The 21,465-nt window shown below is 41.1% G+C and overlaps 1 protein-coding gene across 1 annotated transcript in view; it reads left to right on the forward strand.

The window, feature by feature from the left end:
* PAM (peptidylglycine alpha-amidating monooxygenase) overlaps positions 1-21,465 on the forward strand; it is a 2,584,515-nt gene that overhangs the window by 2,301,798 nt on the left and 261,252 nt on the right. Inside the window, exon 20 of the mRNA XM_044063879.1 lies at positions 10,339-10,455. Coding sequence (XP_043919814.1) covers positions 10,339-10,455 — 117 coding nt within the window. The remainder of the gene's footprint in view (positions 1-10,338; positions 10,456-21,465) is intronic.

Here is a 21,465-nt window from a genome sequence, read left to right on the forward strand (position 1 = left end):
CCTCATATCATGCGTTCCGGCCCCAAAATCCGGACAATACCAAGAAAGGAGGGTGGCTATCCATATTCATCAAGGACACCCACACCTCAAGACTGGTGGCAACGCACGATGCATCGGAGACCATCCAGGTGCAATTAACCATAGGCAAGACTGCTCTGCAAATTGTAGCATGTTACAGGCCACCCTCACAAACTCAGGAAACTCACATGGCCTTCCTGAAAAGACTAGAGGGGATAAATGTATCACCAAACACCATCATACTAGGTGACTTCAATTACCCTAATATAGACTGGGAACACTACTCAAGCCCAAACACCCTAGCCCAAAAGTTCCTGGAATTCATAAACTCAAATGCCATGGAACAACTAGCCACCATCCCCACAAGAGGAGATAACATACTTGATCTCATCATCACGAACATGGGAGCACAATCTTCAACACCGAAGTATACCCCTCACTGGTGAGATCAGATCACAAACTAATCTCGCTGGAGGTCCTCATCCCACCCCCACCTGAAATAAAAAGACCACAGTAAAGAACTTCTCAAAAGCCGACTTCACACTTCTAAAGACTAGTGTGGTCTCCTTTCAGGCCCCGAAAGGCGGAAAACAATACTCAAGCCGCTGAATCACTTACAAACGCCTTCTACCAGCACCTGCAGGACTGCATGGATAAGGCAATCCCAAGCAAAACAAAGACTCTTTGTACCAAAGGCAAGCGCCCAGTCTGGTGGACCCCAGCCATAAACAAACTCTACAACAAAAGGAGGAAGCTACTACAAGATAGAGCAAAATCCTTAAAAGGTAAGACACCCTTGATCACTATTAGTAAAAAACTAAGAGCTCTCATAAAATCCTCCAAAGCAAATTTCGAGAGAAAAATAGCTAAAGACTCAAAAGACAATCATAAGGCCTTCTTTAGCTATGTTAGAAACCTAGGAGGAAACTCCCAGATATGCTCAGAACTAGTTCAAAATGATGTGAAGATTACTGATCCTACAGACATTGCCAACATACTGGCTGACAGGTTCAGTGCAAACTTCTCCCCCCGCAAAAGGAGAGGTATCTATACCAAATGGGTGCAGCCCGGCAAACAGCTCCAGCGCCCAAGTGAGAACTGCTCTCCCCCAAGCAAAAACACAGCATCCATGGGACCCGATGGTGTCCCCGGCTGTGTGCTCCACGAACTCAATGAGGAATTAAACCCACAGCTAGGACAGCTGTTTAATCAAAGTCTTACCTCTGGATACGCACTCCAGGAGTGGCGCACTGCAACTGTGGTCCCACTTCACAAAGGCGGTGCCTCCACAGACCCTGGAAATTACCGCCCATTAGCTTGACAAGCCTTATCTGCAAAGCCATGGAGAGGATCATAATGGACCTCATAAATAAAGACATAGGGAATTTGCAGACTTTGGATCCAACCCAGTTTGGCTTTGTGAAAGGCAGATCATGCCTTTAAACTTGGTTGACTTTTTCAAACAGTCACCAAAGCCATTGATGAGGGAAAGGCAGTCCATACAGCCTACCTCGATCTGGCTAAGGCCTTCGATACAATACCCCACTCGGGTATCATTGAAAAACTCATCAGCTTAAATGTTAACCCATACATCACAAGATGGGTTGCAAACTGGCTGAGTGACAGAACCCACAGGGTCAGAGTTGCTGGCGCCATGTCAGACTCAAAGCCTGTCACAAGTGGTGTCCCACAGGGCTCAGTCCTGGGCCCACTCTTGTTTGGCATCTACTTTTCCAAGTACAAGCAAACACAGGAGGGTTATGGCTGACAAAGTTTGCAGATGACTGCAAACTGGGCCATAGTAGAAAACACATCTGACACAGATATCCTTCAGAAGGGTCTCACAGAAACGGATAACTGGTGCCAGAGCCACGGCCTAAAGTTAAATGCCAAAAATGCATAGTCATACCCTTCGGGAAAAACAAGGTTACCCCTAGCTACCAAATAGGTGGCAATCCACTGAGCACAGAAGAAGTTATCAGGGACCTGGGGACCCAGGTTGATAGTAGTCTGTCATTCGACACCCATGTAGCTAAAGTAGTTAGGAAGTCCTTCTACATTGCCCACCTTATCATGAAGGGATTCTCATCTAGATCAAGGGAGGTCATAGTCTCCCTTTACTCATCACTCATCAGACCAATGATTGAGTACAATGCCCCATTCGGAATGTATCTGACCCGACACTTGCAGCAGCTGGAGAGGCCACAAAAGTTCCTCACCAAAAGGATAAAGGGTCTCAAAAATCTGTCCTATGCTGCCCGACTGAAAGAACTCCAGCTCTATTCAGTCGCTTACCGCTTGCTCAGAGGTGACCTTTGCCTAACATACAAGGCCATGTCAAACCCAGATTTGATGAATATGCTTCACCTCAAAAAATCTAGATCCATCAGAGCCACAAGGAGGGAGACTTAAACCTCGACACGGCTATTAATAGGACGTGCTGGAGGGATAGATTCATCACCCAAAGACTCCCTATGCTGTGGAACAAAATCCCGGTACATGTGAGGCAGAGCACCTCGCTGGCCTTGTTCAAGAGAAATCTTGACCAATGGATGGGAGATCGCAGATATACCCCAGGAATTACCTCAGTGTCACTGCTCGACAGAGGCACAGCAAAATAATGGGTATAGTTCCCCATACTAAAGGGGTGGCGTAAGCCACAAAACAATGGGCTAGGCTTATAAATGCCCTCGGGCAGATAGCCTAGTATGAACCTATGAACCTATGAACCATTAGATTAGTTTATTTGGCAGTACGTGTGTCATGTATTATCATGTGGGAAAAACAGAATGTATGTTAAAAAACAGTGTGTATGAACACAACAATGATAAAAAAAATCATAATTTATCTAGTGCTTTGTACAAGCATTCCCTCATTTGTCCTGGGTTTGTGAAATTTGTGCTTGGAATATTGAACATTATCAAAATGAATTCTAGGGGTGGAGATTGGAAGAACTTATTCAAGAAAAGAGAAACTCAGTGGCAGCTTAAGTTAGCTGCAATGTTTCTACCCGGTCTGAATGAGACTGTTTTTATTGCTCCCATGTTGTTGGAAAGGGCTAATAGATTTTAGTTTTATATATATATATATATATATATATATATATATATATATATATGTATATAATTTTAAACATGATATATTTATGTGTGTGAATTTGAGTTTTACATTACTATAAGTAAGTAGATACTATATGTTTATATGTGAATTTTAGTAGGGTTTTTGAATGTATTCAACATATTTATGACATGGTTTCTTTAATGTTATATATAAAACTTTTTGGAATTAATGAGGTTCAATTATGATGTCATTAATTGAAAGTATTTAAATGTTTTATTTTTAGGAGGAAGTTGTATTCTGATGAAGTCTCTTAAAGGAGATGAAAGCGCTTAATACTAATAAATTATTGGAATTTTATTTTTACTTCCTGAGTGCATTTTCTACAAGGATGGTATTTCAGTTATTTTAGTGACATTTATTAGTACTAATACTCAACTTGCTTCCTGCATAAGCCCCTATATATTTTCATATTTTACTGTGTATATCTATTGACACCAATATTTAGCGGGAAATTAAACAATTTTTCTGAGTGGGAGAAGCCCCCCAAGCAGGGCATAGCAACACATTTGTTTACTTTTTTATCATGCCTCTGTTATTGTATCCCTCATTTTTCAGTAAAGCCCTAAGAAATTATAAATGATTTATCCATTTATGACTTCTGGGATATATCAATGTAAAAAAAGGTTCTTACATATTAATTTCAGCATTTCTGTTGTTAACCCTTCAGTTGTTGAAATGGAGTCTCACAATCGATGTTACTTTTGCTTGCATTTGTTAGTGTTGAGCTGGTAGTACCATGCAGAATTTTGGGACTGCGTTTTTTATAAGGATATCTTCATTCTTCTTCTTCTTTCGGCTTTTCCCAGTTAGGGGTCGCCACAGCAGATCACCTGTCCACTCATGATTGGCAGTGGAGTTTTACGGTGTCGAGTTGCCAGCCCGGCGCCCAACCTTCCACAGAAGGTGCACACATGCACACACTCACACCTAAGGCCAATTTAGAGTGTCCAATCCACCTACAGCATGTCTTTTTGATGTGGGAGGAAACCGGAGCACCCGGAGGAAACCCACGCGACCACAGGGAGGACATGCAGACTCCGCACAGAAGGCACCCCAGCCGAGGATTGAACCAGAGAACCTCTTGCTGTAAGGTGGCAATGCTAACTGCTGCACCACCGTGGATATCTTCATTGTAAGTCATATATATCACAATGAATGAAAAAAAAAGAATGTATGAAAAGTTAAATGGTTGGGAAGCTAGAAAGTGAAGATACAAGTATGACAGTAACTATGTATACTGGACTTTTCCTCTAGGACAGCATTTATAATGGAGTTAAGATTTTAAGATTGGTAAAACAAGGTAACATAAACTATACATGAAGGATCTGTTTTACATTTTCTAAAGCTTTTTTGTTTCTTTTATGAGATTTATTTAATTTATGCTGCCTCTTTTATCACATTAAGACTTTTAAAGCTTTCCAAAGGTTACAAGGCCTTTATTTGTGAAAAAAGGAGTCATAGGAGACCTAGACATCTGGTATTCACCACAAATGTAATACGTTCATGGAAAATGGATTCTGTGAAACCTGTTTCATTGAGACTGAAAATATGAATGGGCAACCATCTGAAAGATTCCCCTACCCCAAACCCTTAGCTGTTGTAACTAACTTAGAAGTCACTGAACCGTGGGGTAATTGATACAACTTCAGTATGTTTCCAATGTAGAATTCCAGCTACAACCTGTTAGGCTTTAAAGACTCAGTCATTATTGGACATAACTGCTGTCATCTCCCAGTACTCTCAACACTGTAGCCGTTAAACAGACTTTATACAGTACCTACCTCAAGACTTCTTACCTTCTTCTAGAATGATTAAAATATGCCTCTTCTCTGAATCTGCTGTATGAAGTAGTTTTATGCAGCAGAGAAGAGAATGTTTTCATAATTAAGCTACTGCGTCTGTAATATTGATAATACAGAGGGCATATTTTACTTCTCATTGAGGTGCATTGAGGTTCTTTTGCAGAGTCTTTCAGCTTTTCCCGGTTAGGAAAACTGAAGTGTCGTATTTACGAACACATGTATGAAATTAAAAAACAGAATACCAAAAATGCACTGTATAGACACCAGTTAACTTGTTCCAAAGCGGTATTTTTCTTTTTTACTTTGGATTCTGTGCCCAAGGACATAAGGGGAGGTATGTGGGAGAACAAACTGGAATACAAAGAATTATACTGGCAGATAGTTTTAGAATGTAACAAACCCCCGGGTCTAAATGATTTTTTATCCATTAAGCCAGTATTAAAATTGAGATCTGCTAAACTTTGAGACATCAATTGTATTCACCTCTAAGTCACTGGGTGGCAGTATTGTACCACATACATACATATATACTTACTTTTTCGGAGTCTGAATTATATTATTTAAAGATTTTAAATGTTAGCCATTGGTGTAATGAATTGTATGCTTTTTATTAAACTATCATGGAATTTACCATGTAATTTTTAGGTTTTATACACATTTTTAATTCTAATTTTGAATATGTATTTCAAAGTACCAAGTTTAGCCATGAGTTCGTTTTCTTATCTGTTTCATTGTATTAATTGTTTGTTGTTTTAATGGGCAGCAATTAAATCACTAATTGGATAGCGTATGTAAGCTGGCAAGTAATTATAACTTGTTGTATTGATTCTGATGAAGACTTCTGTCGAAAACGTACTGTGATAATAGCGTTCTAAATAAAACAAAATCTTTGAGTTTCCAGCTGTGTTGCGGGCTTCCCTTGTGGTTGTTTGGGCAATTTTTCACGTTTCCCGGTTAGGGGTCGCTCCGGTCCGCTAATGATTGGCACTAGATTTTTACGGTGCTGAGTTGCCAGCCCAATGCCCAACCTTCAAAGAATTCATTTTTTATATTAAGCAGTGAAATTCATGTAACACACACTTTTTAAAATAACATACTCCCCCTGCAAAATGCATCCTTCAAAACAAAACACCTACATTGATTGCATAATCACAAAAGATACCCGTCTTCTACATTACCTTCATCAAAGTCTGCTTTCTAATAACTCTTTTAATGGTATCTGCTGTACTAGACTGATAAACTGCCAATATATTTTCACATAAACAAGTGAGCACATGCAAAGTGCACTGTTAAACCATCCCCACTAACTCATGTCAGCAGACAGAATGGCAGTAGAATTTACACTACACAGTGGTGTTATTTTGAAAAGGAGTATCCAGGAAACAAGGTGGAATGGCAGCGTAGCAAAGCCACTTGGTTTGGGAATCAGACTACCACTCAGGGAGCAGAAAGACTGCAAATAGTGTGGGAACTGTGATGTGGGAAGAGTCTTTTGAAGACAGTGAGTGTTGTCATCTGAATTAGTGATAGACTCATGACAATCATGACAGCCAGACTTCAATGTAAAGATAAGGCAATATTCATAATCTCAGCCTATGTACCTCAGCAGAGTTGTGATGGTGAGAAAAAGAGTGCATTCAGGCAGCAGTTGCAGGACCTACTAGATAAAGGACAACATGAGTTACAGTTGGTAATGGGGGATCAAATATTGTCTATTGGGATAGACAGAACAGGATATGAGGACAGCCGGAGGTTCAAGTGAGTGGGGCAGTAGGAATAAAGAAGGAAAAGCCATTCTAGACTGCTGTCTGGAAAATAGTTTGATAATGGCCAACATTTAGTTCACCAAGATAAACAGTCACAATGTCACATACAAGAGTGACCTACAGTCAGCTTAGTAAGGTAAGAGCATTGAGGTAAAATCAGAGATTAATAGTCACCCTAGTGAAACTGTTGGCCCACAGCATAAACCATTGGTGGCCACAATCAACTGCAAGCAGTGGTCAGACAGGGCTTCTTAGGGTAACTATTTCAAATGTTGAGACCCAGTACAGCAAGTCCCAAAATGCTGAGACTAAATGGCTGAAAAATATTCTTCTAAGTCCAAGATGGACATTTCTGTAGATATTCCTTTTCTCCAAGGTATGGCAATCTCGGAGTTAGTATATCTAAGTTCAGGGAATGTGGGAGGTGTAGGGGGGCTTGCTCCCTGCCAAAAGTAAGTTTAAAAGAGTAGAGTGATGTTCGATATTCACATTTTTGTGTCAGCACTCAGCATTTCACGTGCCAACATTTCAGTGGGAGCCCTTCAAAGGTTGACTGGAGTGAAGAAGAGGAAGCAAGTGGAGCTGAAGGCAAATGGCAGTGTCCAAAAATAGCATGTGTGATGACTGTAGAGCAGATATGTAGCCAAGACAGGTATGGAAATAAGGTACATAAGAAAAGCTGGTGGTTGATTGCAGAATTCCAGGAAATTATTAAATGAAAGGAGTGCAGGGAAAAAGTATGAGACAGAAAAGATTGATCAGGCTAAGAATGAGTACTAGATGAATAGCAAATAGGCTAAGGGAGCAGTTGCAATAGCAAAGATCATATCAGAGACACTCTACCAGTTTTTGGAGAGTGACTTAACAGGTGGCACAAAGAAACTCAGTCAGGTTGTAAGACAAAGACAGAGAGATAAATAAGATATACCTCAGACAACATTCAAAAGGGATACTAATAACAATTGCCTCACCAGTCCATGGCACATCAAAGGCAGATGAAAGGGGTACTTCCAGCAGCCTCTGTATGAAGAAAACCTGTCAGACGACATATTGCCCCATACACAGCCAATAATAAAAGAAAAATAATCCACCCTAGAGTTAAGTAGTAGAGAAGAACTGCAGATGAGAAAAGAATCTAAGTGGGCATTCCTCAACTTGGAGGAAGCATATGACAAGATCGCAAGAAAGCTATATGTTAAAATCATGGAAACACTGGAAGAATTAGAAGGCTATATACAAGGACCCAATCACACAAGCACAGACAGTGTTCATATTTAGAGAGGGTTTCACAGTGGAAGTGGGTGTACATCAGGGTTCACCTCTAAGCCCACTTCTGTACATACTGATGATGGACTACATTATCAAACAGGTTAGAGGGGATAGCTCAACAAGGGTGTCATATGCAGGCAATGCTGCACTACAAGCAGACTCTGAACATGAACGTCAGCAAACAATAGAGGAATAGAATGCAAAATTGTGAAGCCACATGAGATGAAACTGAGAAACTGAGAACAAAACAAACAGGCAAGTTCATGGGAAAATCAGAAGAAGCTGAAAAAAAGAAGAAAAAATTCAATAGTGAACAAAATAGGAACATTCAAGGCCTGGGGGGATAGTAGTACAGGGGTAGAGAGAGGGAGGAGGTCTGAATGAGGATCAGAGGGCTAAGCCCCAAGGGATGCAGTGTAGCAGGTGTGTGTGTCAGTGTGTGTCAGGGAGAGTATAGTTTCCAGTATGGTTTTGGCTCAACATTGTCTGAGGAGAGAAAATGCCAAAGAAGCTGAAAAAAAGGGAAAGAAACAAGTAAGGGTGATGTAAAAACAATGTACAACACCAGTGTGGTTAGGTACTTGTGCAATTTTGAGCAAGTGAGATGATGGAGGTGGAGAGTGCTAGATGTGATGGAGGATGAGTGCCTGGGGAGGAGATTTGATGGGTGGATGGATGCAGGAGATGAAAAGTGAAAACTTGATGCAAACACCAAAAGTACCAATAGCTTCTTTGGATTCTTGGGGATAGATCACGAGCATTACATTGAAGAGCAAAAGCAGGAAAGCAGAAGATCTGGGAGAGAGGGAGAAGAAGCAGAGAGGGAGAAGATCCTGCCAAGGTAAGAGGAAACAAGAGAAAAGGGCCAAAGGGTGGAGGAGAAGGCATGAGAAAAGACCTGTGACAGTTAAACAGGACTACTGAAAAGGGTGGAGTTGGAAAGAAATCAGATGATGGAAGAAGAGAAGAGGTGACAGACATCCTTTTGTAGAAAATGGGAGAAGAAGGAGGTTGATGAAGACCTTTTTTAAAAAATATTTTTCTGTTGTATTATTCTGTGATTTTAACTGTGGTGGTAGGAGTTGTGCAGTATTTCAAATTCTAATTTTGGATTATGGGATCCAAATTTGTATATATGGCTTTTAAGGTATAATTATAAAATTATGTTGTAAAACCCAATTGGTGGTTATTATATAATTATGAGAGGGTGTGAGCATGGTTTGAGGTTGTACCTCTTAGCATGCATGTTATGGTGACAATTTTTTTTGTCCTTTTGCAGTCAGTATTAGTAGTGTCAACCAACTGAAGTTTAGTAAGATATATATATATGTATATTTATATATATATATATATATATATATATATATATATATATATATATATATATATATATATATATATATATATATATACATACATATATGTGTGTGTGTGTGTGTGTGTATATATATACATATACATCTGTGTATGTGCATGTATGTATTTATGTATATGTATGCACACACACACTATACTATTTTACGTAGAACCAAGATAAAGTATTTGCATATCATTACACATTTCTGAGAATGTGTTTTTATTTCTTTTTGTACATAAACATATTCTCCCATTCACTGCTAACATGCATTTTTTTATCTTAACTATTTGAACAGTAATTACAGAGGATGCAGTGTATTAAGAACTGGTGCTTGGAATGTTTTGTTCTCCAGTAAAAGTGATACAAATGTACTTGCGCTGCTGTGTTGTGTGTGTTACTGCTGCAGCAAATATAGCCAATCATTTTGTTCATGCTTGGTAATGTAGCCATAACAATCATCCAGTGAGAATTTCCTAAGTCTTTCTTATAAGGTTTCTGTGGGCAAATTTTGTTGAGTTCCACTGCACAGTGTAAGAGATTGGTTATGTAAAATCTTATAGCAGGAAGGATATTCTAGCATCTTGAAGAATTTTTCATGGTTACTTTGTTTTATAGCCTAAATGTTCTCAGTGTAAACCTCTTAGTTCTAAAATGCCATTGTTTTGCTTGATGTTTCACCCATCACTTCCTGTATTATTTAATTATGTACTGCTGAGCATTTTTTATTATTAAAATGTGCCCTTCATTTTACTAACTTTCTCAAGAAAATTATAAGTAAGACGATCATTCATTTTCTAGTTATCTAACCAGTCCATTTCAGGGTTGCAGAGGAGCTAGGCCTATCTTGGCCCTCAAGGGGTGCAGCTTGAGAATCTAGTCCTAGAAAGACATTGGCAAATAAGTAATTACATTTAAAAATGTCTGAAATTATGAACTTTATTTCTGTTATAACATCTTAATGTAGTTTATAAATTATTATTCTAAATCTTCTTTCTTTCATGTTCAGCTCTTTTGACAGGCAGTATGTTTATCAACAACGAGGCATTGGACCTATTGAACAAAGTACCATTCTTGTGGTAGATCCAGTTGATGGAACAGTACTCAAATCCAGTGGAAAAAATCTGTAAGCCTCTTATGAACTATTACATATGAGTTGAGTGTGTTTTGTTTGCAGTAAAATGAACAAAATACCTAAAAACGTAAAATGTTCCAGATTAGTGCACTAGTTTTACCGTCTGCATTTCCACACAGCTAAGGGAACTGCATTTTTAAACAATGTGATTTCTGTGCAGAAAGGACTGAATCATTGCTTTGAGCAGTGGTTATGAACTGGTGATTGATTTCAGCATTTAGGTGGTTTTCTTAGTGATCCTTATTGTTTTCATATTCTGGCATTGTTGGATCTTTTGCAACAGTGTAGGCATAACATATTGCAAACATCTGAAATAGTATGTTTATTTTATATCACTACTAATGGAGGAAGAGGAGGCAGATGCCCCTTCTGCACACCGTCATTTAATCACTCCAAGTTAGTAGCACTGTAAGTGGGATATTATTTGGTTGGTGTTGCAGGGAGCCAGGGACCCAAGTTTGCATAGGTATTTATTCAGCAATACCTGAATTAGAATTTTTGAAGCAGTTAGTTTTCAGTACATATTTATCAGTTATGCTTATCCTGACCTGCCCAAGGATTTTGTTTCTGCCCTCATGGTGGTGGCTTGAAAAGTTACAGAAACTTCATGTAAACCCCTACATTGTCTGCTAGATTGTAGATTGGCTATCCAACAGATCAAAAGTTATGAAACCCTTTATAAACATAAAATTGCAACTAGTCATGTACCGGGCTCTTTCTTGTGTGGCATTTATCTACAGATGTCTAAGCCAGTTTCCCAGAAATATGGTTCACCAAGTTTGATGAGAACTGCAGAGAATTCATAGCATCATAGGAAGTTAGTAGGCTATTGGCCCTGAGGCCCTTACTAGCTTAGTAGAGAATTTAGCCCATGTTCCAACAAGTCAGCATCCTATGCCCCTGTCCAGCAGGGACACAGGTGGAATTGTTGTAGTCTTATCCAGTGATACTAAACAGTTCCAGCATGAACTGGAATATGTACATACCTGGTGTACTGAAAATGGTCTCAAGCTGAAAAAGTGCAGAGTAGTAGTATTTGCTAAAAAGTGGCTCCCACCTCATATGTTATAAATGGTTCTCCTCTTCAGAAAGATACAATCATAAGAGACGTGTCTACTTAATGTTGACAACTCTCTCTCACTCAGTCATTGTGTTTCCACCATTGTCAAGAAATCCCTCTGTCTGGCCAAGTTAGCATCCAAGGGGCTATGTTTAAGATCCAGCTGTACTCTTCCCTTAACAAACCTATCATCAAATACATTGCCCCCTTTGGTATGTACAACTCCAAGCATATCACTCAACCTGAAAGGCCCCAAAGATTTCAGACAAAGAAAATAAAATGCCTTGTGTCCTTCAACTGTACCACTGTATTAGCATGACTGCTCTGATAGCCCATAGCCTGCCACCTTCTGTGAGGTGACCTGTTTCTGGATATATGAGCCATGAAAGACCCAGTACTGTTTGACTTCCTAGTTCTTTGCAAAACTAGTGTCTCTGCAAACACCCACACTAGGAACCTAAATCTAAACCAACAAATAAAACTTGTGGGAGGGACAGATCCCTAAGTAAATGTATTCCCAGCCTATGGAAAAAGATACCGCTGCAAAGTGTCGCTTTTCACTTAAGATTGGAGGTGTAGGCACAAATTTACACTAGGATTGTTATCTATGTGTGGGAAATATGCACAAGTAAGTGCTTGAAAAGGGTGGCAAGAACTTGTAAGTGTATCTACTTAAAGGGGTATATGGCTCTCTGTCTTATAGTCCATGTAATCACTTGGCTTGTATTGTTCCTGTTATGGTATGGGGAGAAGACAGACCAAGAGTGGTTTTGGAAAACTTACTCTGCCAAAAGGGTGGGGGGAACTTGAAGTTCTTCTCTTCATATGTTGCATTGTTCATAACATGAGGGAGTCCAACACTGCTGACTTGTACATCTGGCCAGTATACAGAAGTCTAGCGCTACCACCACAGCATACATGCTATGTCGCACATAGAGCTAGTCATACATTGGTCATAAAATGACTTTGGGTATAAAGGGGACATCGTCACGTACCAATCCTCAGAACTTTTCTGCTGCCAGTCACATTATCTTCTCTGGTTATTGCTCATCAGAGAACTTGCGGATCCCGATCAGGTAAGTGCCCCGTTGTGGTTCTTTCATACTGCTTTTCTTCCTACTATTGTTTTTTTTTGAGATTACATGTCAGCAAGGAAGGGCAAGTGGCAGTGTGGAATTCAAATTCCACATAAGGACTCTCATGACCTTTGTTTATTTTGCCTAGGCCCTTACTACAACCATACGTTTTGCTCTATTTGCAAGACCTTTGTCCCCAAGACCCTGCTTAGCTGGTTAGCCTCTCTTAATTTGTACCTTGAAAAACAGCACTTAAATGTCTCACTCACGATATGGAAGGTACTTCGGGCCCTTCATGTGAGCCACTAGCTAAGAAGACCAAGAAATCTAGGCCTGACTTACCTGCTGTTCCTCCAAATCCAGACGATTCTCCTGAGGCTGATGTTGGCCCAGAGACCATTTTGGAGTCAGTAGGCACTCCTTACTTGGGTACCAGTGCAGAGGCAGTGAGGGATCCTACCAGCATGTCTTCTGCGGATTTGCAGGCATCCATTCTGGATGTAGGGGAGAACCCAGTACTCTACTCATTGTAACTGAAGGCCTGTGTGGTATTCCACAGATAATTGTCCAAGAATATGTTCCTTCTAACATTGTTGAGTGTAGGCCGATGTCGGGCCCATCATCCTTCCACCGCATGGATGCCACTCAAAAGAAAAAACTGAAAACTAAGGATGCTTCCCCTGCTCCCCAACAACAGCCAGAGGACTGGCAAGCTTTTTCCCAAGGCCTGTTCAATGCATTTATGGCCCTGAGACAATCATCAGGTTTCTCCCTCCTTTCTTTTTCCCGTCCTCCCTCTACTCCTCAAAAGAGGATTTCTGAGGAGCTTTCTTCAGATGAAGAGGATTCTTCTGGGGAGGAATCTTTAGCTTATTCTGCCCAAATTTCATCTCCTTTGGGATATGCTTCCCCAGAAGAAGAATCAAATGTGACAGATTCCCCTGTCGAAGATATTTCCTTTGGGAAAACGTTGTTAAAATGAGGGAGTTCTTCAAATGGGATTCCTCTCAGGTGTCCGATAACCAAAAAATATATTATGATCTCCTGCAGATGGACTCACCTTCCCCATCTGTCATATACCCCCTGTTCTGCCAGTCTTTCTAGATGCATTTTCTGCAGCCTGCAAGTGCCCTGATTTTCAGTCTTCTGCCCGTAAAAGGCCAGACAGGTTCTATAAAGTGGCAGAGGATTCCAAATTTCTGTTTAAATGTCCCTATGCAAACCCTGCAGCAATTTCAGTGTCTGCTGACAGGGCCTCCAAGATGCTGCCTTTCACTTCCCTGCTCCCTTCATACTAAGAGAGTAAAGTTATGTAGAGACTGGGGAAAAAAGTTTATACCTCAGCAGCTCTAGCATTTAGGGCCATTAATACCATTCCCATATGGCTAAATATTCTTTGGCCCTTCCTTTGGATGCTGGTAAGCTACTTTTAGAGCTCTGAGACTCTCCAACCAAGGCTAAATTATCCTCCATTCTTAACTCTTACACTCAAGTTACACGTCATTCTACTAAGTGCAACTACGATGGTGTGGAGGCATCAGCCAGAGTGGCTGCATCGCGGTCAGTTCTCAGGAGATACTCCTGGCTCAGCCTTCAAGCTTTGCCTGATGACATTAAGACAAAAATGATGGATGCCCCACTAATTATTTGGTACCAGTGCTGCATAACTCTTTTAAGTCATTACAGGAAAAGGACAACAAGCTGCAAGACCTTAAGCACATTTTTGTGTCCCCTGTCCCAAGGTTTCAGAGGAACTACTCTACTAAGACCAATTTTTTTAAGGAAAACTTCCAGACCCTAGTCTTCAAAGAATAAAAGAGATGCTAGGAAGCAATTTACCTCCAATATCTTCCACAACAACTCCTACTGCTCAGAATTAGTCCTTTCAGGTGAAGCCAGGTAGTCTGTGACTTCCTACCCCCTTGCAACCTAACTCTTCTTTCCCTTCACGTTTCCCTTTCTCTTTCTGCTTGGAAACTGATCGCATAAGACTCTTGAGTACTCTCCATTATCTTTTGAGGATACTTTATGGTGTGGAAACACCTCCTTCCTTCAGGGGTATTCACCAACGTCCAAGAGAACAGCTGGATCTGTTTCCCCAGGTCATTTCCAGTCTTCTCTCCCAGGGCAGTATTCAGGAGGTTCCACCCTCCCAAGTAGGAAGAGGGTTCTACTCCAGGATGTTTCTGGTCCCCAGGAAAGATGGTCCTTGGAGACCCATCCTAGACTTATCCCATATAAATACTTTCCTGGAAGTTCCCACTTTTTACATATTAACCCTGCCCACTCTTCTTCCACTCATCCTTCCTCAGGCCTTTATGGTGTCTCTGAACATCAAGGATGCTTATCTTCATATTCCCATCCATCCTCGGTTCAGGAAGTATCTTCGCTTTGTTATTGCTTCCTCACATTTTCAATTCTCTGCCTTGCCTTTTGGATTGTCTATGGCCCCAAGGGTCTTCACAAAATGCTTAGCTCCTGTTATAGTATTTTGCAGGCTACAGGGCATACAAATTTTCCCATACCTGGATGACCTTTTTGTCCAGGCTCAGTCACCAGACACCCTTCAGGAGAACCTCCTCTTCACAGATGGTGGGTCTAGGATTTGCTATCAACTACCAAAAATCTACCCTGGTTCCTTCTCAAGACCACATTTTCCTTGAATGCAGGATCCAGACAAGACAGGATGTTAGCTTTCTTACCACCAGAAAAGGTCTCGTCCCTCTCATCCTACTTCCAAGTCCTCTTCCCCCTTCAATCCCTGACTGCCATGGAATTTCTCCAACTCTTGGGCTTCATGGCATCCATTCTTCTCATCCTACCTCTAGCCAGGTTGCACATGAGGAAGTTCAAGTGGTTTCTGAGAACAGTTTGGGTAGAACACTCCCATCCACACCCTAGTGAGAGTTTGTAATACCCCTTCTACCCTGCCTGAAAAAAAGAACTAAACTGGTGGATTCAGCAGGTTACTAGGAATCCAGACTTACCCTTGCAATGATCCCCTTCAACTCAGGAGCTGTACATGGATGCTTCAGACTTGGGATGGGGAGCAGCCCTTGCCTCATGGAGGATCAGAGATGTGTGGTCCCCCTCTCAGAAGAGGGAACACATCAGCATAAAGGAAATGAGAGCCCTGATTTTCACTCTACAAATCTTCAAACCATTTCTTCTGCCAGGTGCCCTGAAATGGTTTACAGACAATACACAGTCCTCTGGTATGTCAACAACCAGGGAGGGACCAAATCTTATCTCCTGTGCAGACTGGCTCTCCAAGCCTAGAAGTTAGCCTCACAGAGTCAGCTCATCCTCCAGGCGATATACCTTCCTTTGACTCAAAATATTGTGGCAGACATATTGAGCAGGTCCATGACTCAGTCCCACGAATGGATGTTAACACAGGGATGTGTTTCTGGATATGGTCCATCTGTACCCCACCTCAGGTAGATCTCTTCACCTTCCCCATGAACAGCTTCCCAGGTTTTGTGCCAGAGTCCAGGATACTTTGGGATGGAAGGTGTATGCCATGTCCTTTTCCTGGAAAGGGATGTTTCTATATGCATTCCCTCCTTCCCACTTCTCCAAAAGGTCCTACTGAAGATTAAACAGAAGCAATCAGAAATCTTGCTGATGACTCCCTTTTGGCTAAGACAGCACTGGTTCCCTCTTCTGCATTTAGCCATAGGCAATCATCATAACTTACCCCACAAAATAGACCTACTCACACAGAACAAGGTATCTCTAATACACCCACAGATGTCAGCTCTACAACTGACCCTTTGGGTGATAGGGTTTTGATTCCTTTTAGACACCTTTTCTCTGAGGACATGCTGCAAGTTCTGCAGCAAGTCAAAAAACCCAATACTAGGAAGTCCTATATCTCCAAATGGAAAAGGTTTTCCATCTGGTGTATTTCAAATGATTTGGAATCACTGCTGGTGGATGTTCCAGTAGTTCTGTCCTATCTGTGTTCTCTCTGTATGAATTATTGAGGAGTGGACTGTCATACTCTTAAGTAAAAGTGCATCTTTCCGCTTTCTCCACATGTCTGCCTATGTCTTCCCTCTAGCTTCCAGGTTTGAAGTCAAACTTTTCCTGAAAGGCATCCTCCGTATTAGACCACCAAGGAAACCAGTTCTTTCTCCTTGGGATCTTAAATTTGTCCTAGAGAAACTTACGCTTGCCCCTTTTGAGCCAGCAAATTCCTCTTCTCAGCAGCACTGCAACTGGAAAACAGTTCTTGTGGCCATTACTTCTGCTAGAAGGGTCTCGGAACTTCAGGCAGTGATGTCTTCTTCCCCTTCATGATTTTCCACAAGGATCGGGTCTGTTTATGCACTTACCCATCTTTTATGCCAGAGGTAGTAAATGAGTTGTCACGCAATTAGTCCATTAATCTTCCCACTTTCTTCCCTTCTCTTCAGTCCTTTAGTGAGAGGATGCTACACCTTAGGTGGGTGTAGGCAACACAGATTTTATTTGGATAAAACCAAACCAATTAGGAAATCTGACCGCCTTTTCGTCTCCTATCATCTAAGGGCCCTGGGCAGGCCTGTTTCCAAGCAGACTATTTCCACTTGGATTTCCAAAACCATTTCCTTTTATTATGTGCCCCATGAGAAGACTCTTCCTTCGCCTGTTAAGGCACACTCCATCAGAGCTGGGTCCTCCTCTGGTGCTTTTTTTCAAGGGTCTAGACACCTGCTCTGTTTTAGAAGCAGCTGTCTGGTCTTCTGTACACACTTTCACAAAACATTATAAGTTAGATTTCATTTCCGTGTCCAGAGCTTGTTTTGCAAGTGCTATTTTGCATGGGGTTTGTAGAGAGTGCTACTGCCCCTCTGCCCAACTCTTCTGCATGAGCTTTGTTATTCTCCCACATTATGAATACTGCAACATATGTTAGAAGGACACATAATAGTTGTGTAAAATCTTACCATAACATAGATATCCTTCTCCTCTATATGTTGCAGTATCCCCCCCCCCTCACCCTGATGCTTGACTGTTAGCTGGTAGGTTTCCTTACTTGGGACCAGGCTGGTGCTCTGCTTGCGGCATTCACTTCTGAGGATTGGTATGTGCCGATGTCCACTTTATACCCAAAGTCATTTTATGAACAATGTATGAGTAGCTTTATGTGTGTTAGACTTATGTATACTGGCCAGACATATGAGTCAGCGGCGGTGGACTCCCTCATGTTATGAATACTGCAACATATAGAAGTGAAAGACATGTATGGTTATGGTAAGACTTTGCACAGCTATTCTTGCTGCCTAACATTTTTCTTTATTTGTGTGCTTTTTAAATACATTTTTTTTGGTACTTGGTATACCCATGTTCCTAGCCTTACATTGTAACATGTTTATAAACTTAGCAATCCAAAAACTGGGGAACATCCATAGTGCATGTTCTAGAGGAAGGTGAATAAACACAAGTCTGAATTGATGGCTGCAGTTGTAGATAGGTTTTGTTTGTCTGTGGATGATTCGTATGGAAGGTTATGTTTGTTTCTGTTACGTGTAAAGTTGATACAATGGCTAACAGAGGGCATTTGGAGCACTGATTGCACAGTAACCTACAAATTATCTATTGGGATCAACTGCAAAGAAATCTTACATTTAGCACTTGGAAATAATGTCACCAAGAGTTTTTCCTTAGTAATGCAGATTTCTCGAAATGCAAGTGACTTTCAAAAGTATTTGATAAAGTTAAAGGGAGTCTTCCTGCTATCTTATGCCTCACTGGGCTTGCCTTCTGGCAGAAAACCAGTGGGATGATTGACAGCTTATGAAACTTGTTATTAGGCTTTACTAGCAACTGCTGCAGTGAAGATGGCTTTAGGGAGTTGTAGAACAACTCTGTTGGACATGAGGTTTAGTGTGCTCGCTAGCTATCAGTATAAAAGGCACCTCAGTGTGCAGCCTTGTCCTGGAGATTCAGAATGTTTGGATAGAAATGCTTCTATAAATGTTGTTGTACTCCTAACAGATAATGCCATATGTTTTAGTAGAGCTGGCTTAAAGTTTTCTGGCAGAGTCCAAAGTTGTATGTATTTAAGCATCAGTTACATAGGTTTATTTCAGATTTGTGTCCAGGCACACACAGGACTTCTTCAAGTATTTTCATGCTAGGGTTACCTATTGAGGGGAAATTAGGAAAAGCATCAGTGCTTCTTAATATTTACTATTTTATTATTATATAAGGACGCAGTAACTAAGACAAGGATGTCAAGGGACCTTCCTCAGATTAACGAATTCTATGTCATACTGAGAAAGCAAGCTAATTTGGAGTTGCTTATATGTGCAGAAAAGAGCAAATATGCTCATAGTAGTAAATTGCTCTCTTGGACATAGGGGGTAGATGCTAATTCTGCTACAAATTAATGTCTCATAATTGAAATCCTTGTCAAATTGGTTCCTAGCGATTTTAGACTGGAAAGTAAAATAAGCTTCAGTGAGTTTATATTATGGTGATGTGGTGCCCTTCTTCCCAGAATGGTTCTCCTGCTCTCATTATGCATTAAATTAATCAGGTGTAAATTTGAATATGTTCCCAATACACTGTGATTGAACTTATTTTTTCCTCTTAGTTTGTTATACATTTTTGAAGGTTATGTAAGAATTTTATTATTTTTTATTTTTCTATATTGATTTCTCTGTTTTTTTTTTAATAAAGTTGTTTTTGGAAGAAGGAATGTATGCCTTTGTGCTCAGATAGTGACCTTTTTGAATGACCTGTGAAACTAACCACAAAGCAGAACGTTCTGCCCATTTTATAATGTAATGGATAATTTCTCACATAGCATATTAGAAATCTTCTGTTTCCTTCTGATTTGGAATAATCCCAGCAAAACCTATTGCAGAACAATGATACACCTTTTTAGTTAAAAAGCTTCTAATGAATAGGTTCATAGGTAGGTACTAGGCTGTCGGTCCTAGGGCCTGTACAAGCCTAGCCAAAAAGGTACCCTGGCTTTCGCCACCCAAGAAAATGATTTTCCAATGCCCCTGTCAAGCAGAGCCACAGAGGTGATCCCCGGGGTGAATTTCCTATTTCCCATCCAATCAAGATTTTTTTCTTGAAGAGTGCTAATGAGGAGCTTTGTTTGATATAGATAGGTAGTTTGTTCCAGAGTATGGGGAGTCTCTGGGACAGGAATCTATCCCTCCAACATGTTCTGTTTATTGTGGTGACAAGGTTTAGGTCCCTAGAGCATGTAGCTCGGAGGGATTGGGATTTCTTTAAGTGGGGCATGTCCAACAGCTGTGGGTTTGACATAGCTTTGTATGTTAGGCAGAGATTGCCTCTGTGTAGGTGATATGCGATGGAGTACAGCTTGAGTTTTTTGAGACAGTCTGCGTAGGGCATCTGCTTGGGGCTGGTAATCCTCTTTGTGAGGTATTTCTGTGGCCTTTCCAGTTATTGTAAATGTCTTGTGAGGTACATACCAAAAGGGGCGTTGTACTCTATGATGGGTCTAATGAGTGACGAGTAGAGGGGAACAATGACCCCTTTTTTCCTGGATGAGAAACCTTTTGTGATTAGGTGTGCCACGTAGAAGGATTTCCTGACTACTGTGGCAATGTGATTATCAAAGGAGAGACTACTGTCCACCTCTGTCCCAAGGTCTCTTATCACACTTTTGGTGTTAAGTAGACTACCACCTATGTGGTAGTTCATGGGTGCAGAGTTTTTATCAAAGGGGATGACAATGCACTTTTTGGCATTAAGTTTCAGGCCATGGCTTTGACACCAGGCATCTGTCTCAGTGAGACCCGTTTGTAGGATGTCCACATCATTAGGAGTTTCAATTATGTCCCTTAGTTTGCAGTCATCTGTGAACTTCATTAGCCAAAGACCTTCTGTGTTACCCTGTACTTCAGAAAAGTAGATACCAAACAGGAGAGGACCCAGGACTGAACCCTGTGGTACTCCACTTGTCACTGGTCTGAGGTCGGATTTGGAGTCTCCTACTTTCACAGTGTGGATTCTGTCAGTGAGCCAGTTGGCAACCCATCTTGTGACATAGGGATTTATACCTAGTTTAGTGAGTTTATCTATAATTCCAAAGTGGTGGATGGTGTCAGAAGCCTTTTCGAGATCTAGATAGGCTGTGTGAACCACCTTACCCTCGTCCACAGCTTTGGTGACTGCTTCAAAGAAGTCAGTCAGGTTTAGGAGGCATGATCTGCCTTTTACAAACCCGAACTGGGTGGGGTCCAGAATTTGGAGATTACCAATGTCTTTGTTTATGCGTTCCATGATGATACGTTCCATGGCCTTGAAGACCAGGCCTGTTAGGCTAATGGGGCGGTAGTTGCTGGGGTCCATGGTGGCTCCCCCTTTGTGGAGTGGGATAACCATCGCTGTGCGCCATTCAGTGGGCACAAAGCATGAGGTGAGGCTATGATTGAACATGTTGCTTAGGTGGGGTGCCAGTTCATTCTGTACTTCATGTAGAACGCAGACTGGGATGTTGTCAGGTCCCATGGATGCTGTGTTCTTGGCTTTGGAGAGTGTGTTTTTTACCTGTGCAGCCGTGATTACAGGAGCTTTGCATTCTTCCGGGTATAGAGATGGGCCGTTTAGGGGGTGAGGGGGGGTAAAGTTAGCACTGAACCTATCTGCCATGATATTGGCAATATCATTTGGTTCTGTATATTTAGTGCCATTGTGCTGTAACTCAGAGCAGATCTGAGTGTTGCCACTGAGACTCTTGACATAGCTATAGAATGCTTTGTGGTTGTCTTTAGAACCAGTGGCAATTTTGTTTTCATAACTAGCTTTGGATGATTTTATGAGGGATCTCGGCTTCTTACTGAGGCTGACCAGGGAGTTCTTCCAGTCATGGGATTTTACTCTTTTTTT

Source organism: Protopterus annectens, chromosome 2.part2 (assembly GCF_019279795.1).
Source record: "Protopterus annectens isolate FY-2018-M chromosome 2.part2, PAN1.0, whole genome shotgun sequence".
Lineage (NCBI taxonomy): Eukaryota > Metazoa > Chordata > Ceratodontiformes > Protopteridae > Protopterus > Protopterus annectens.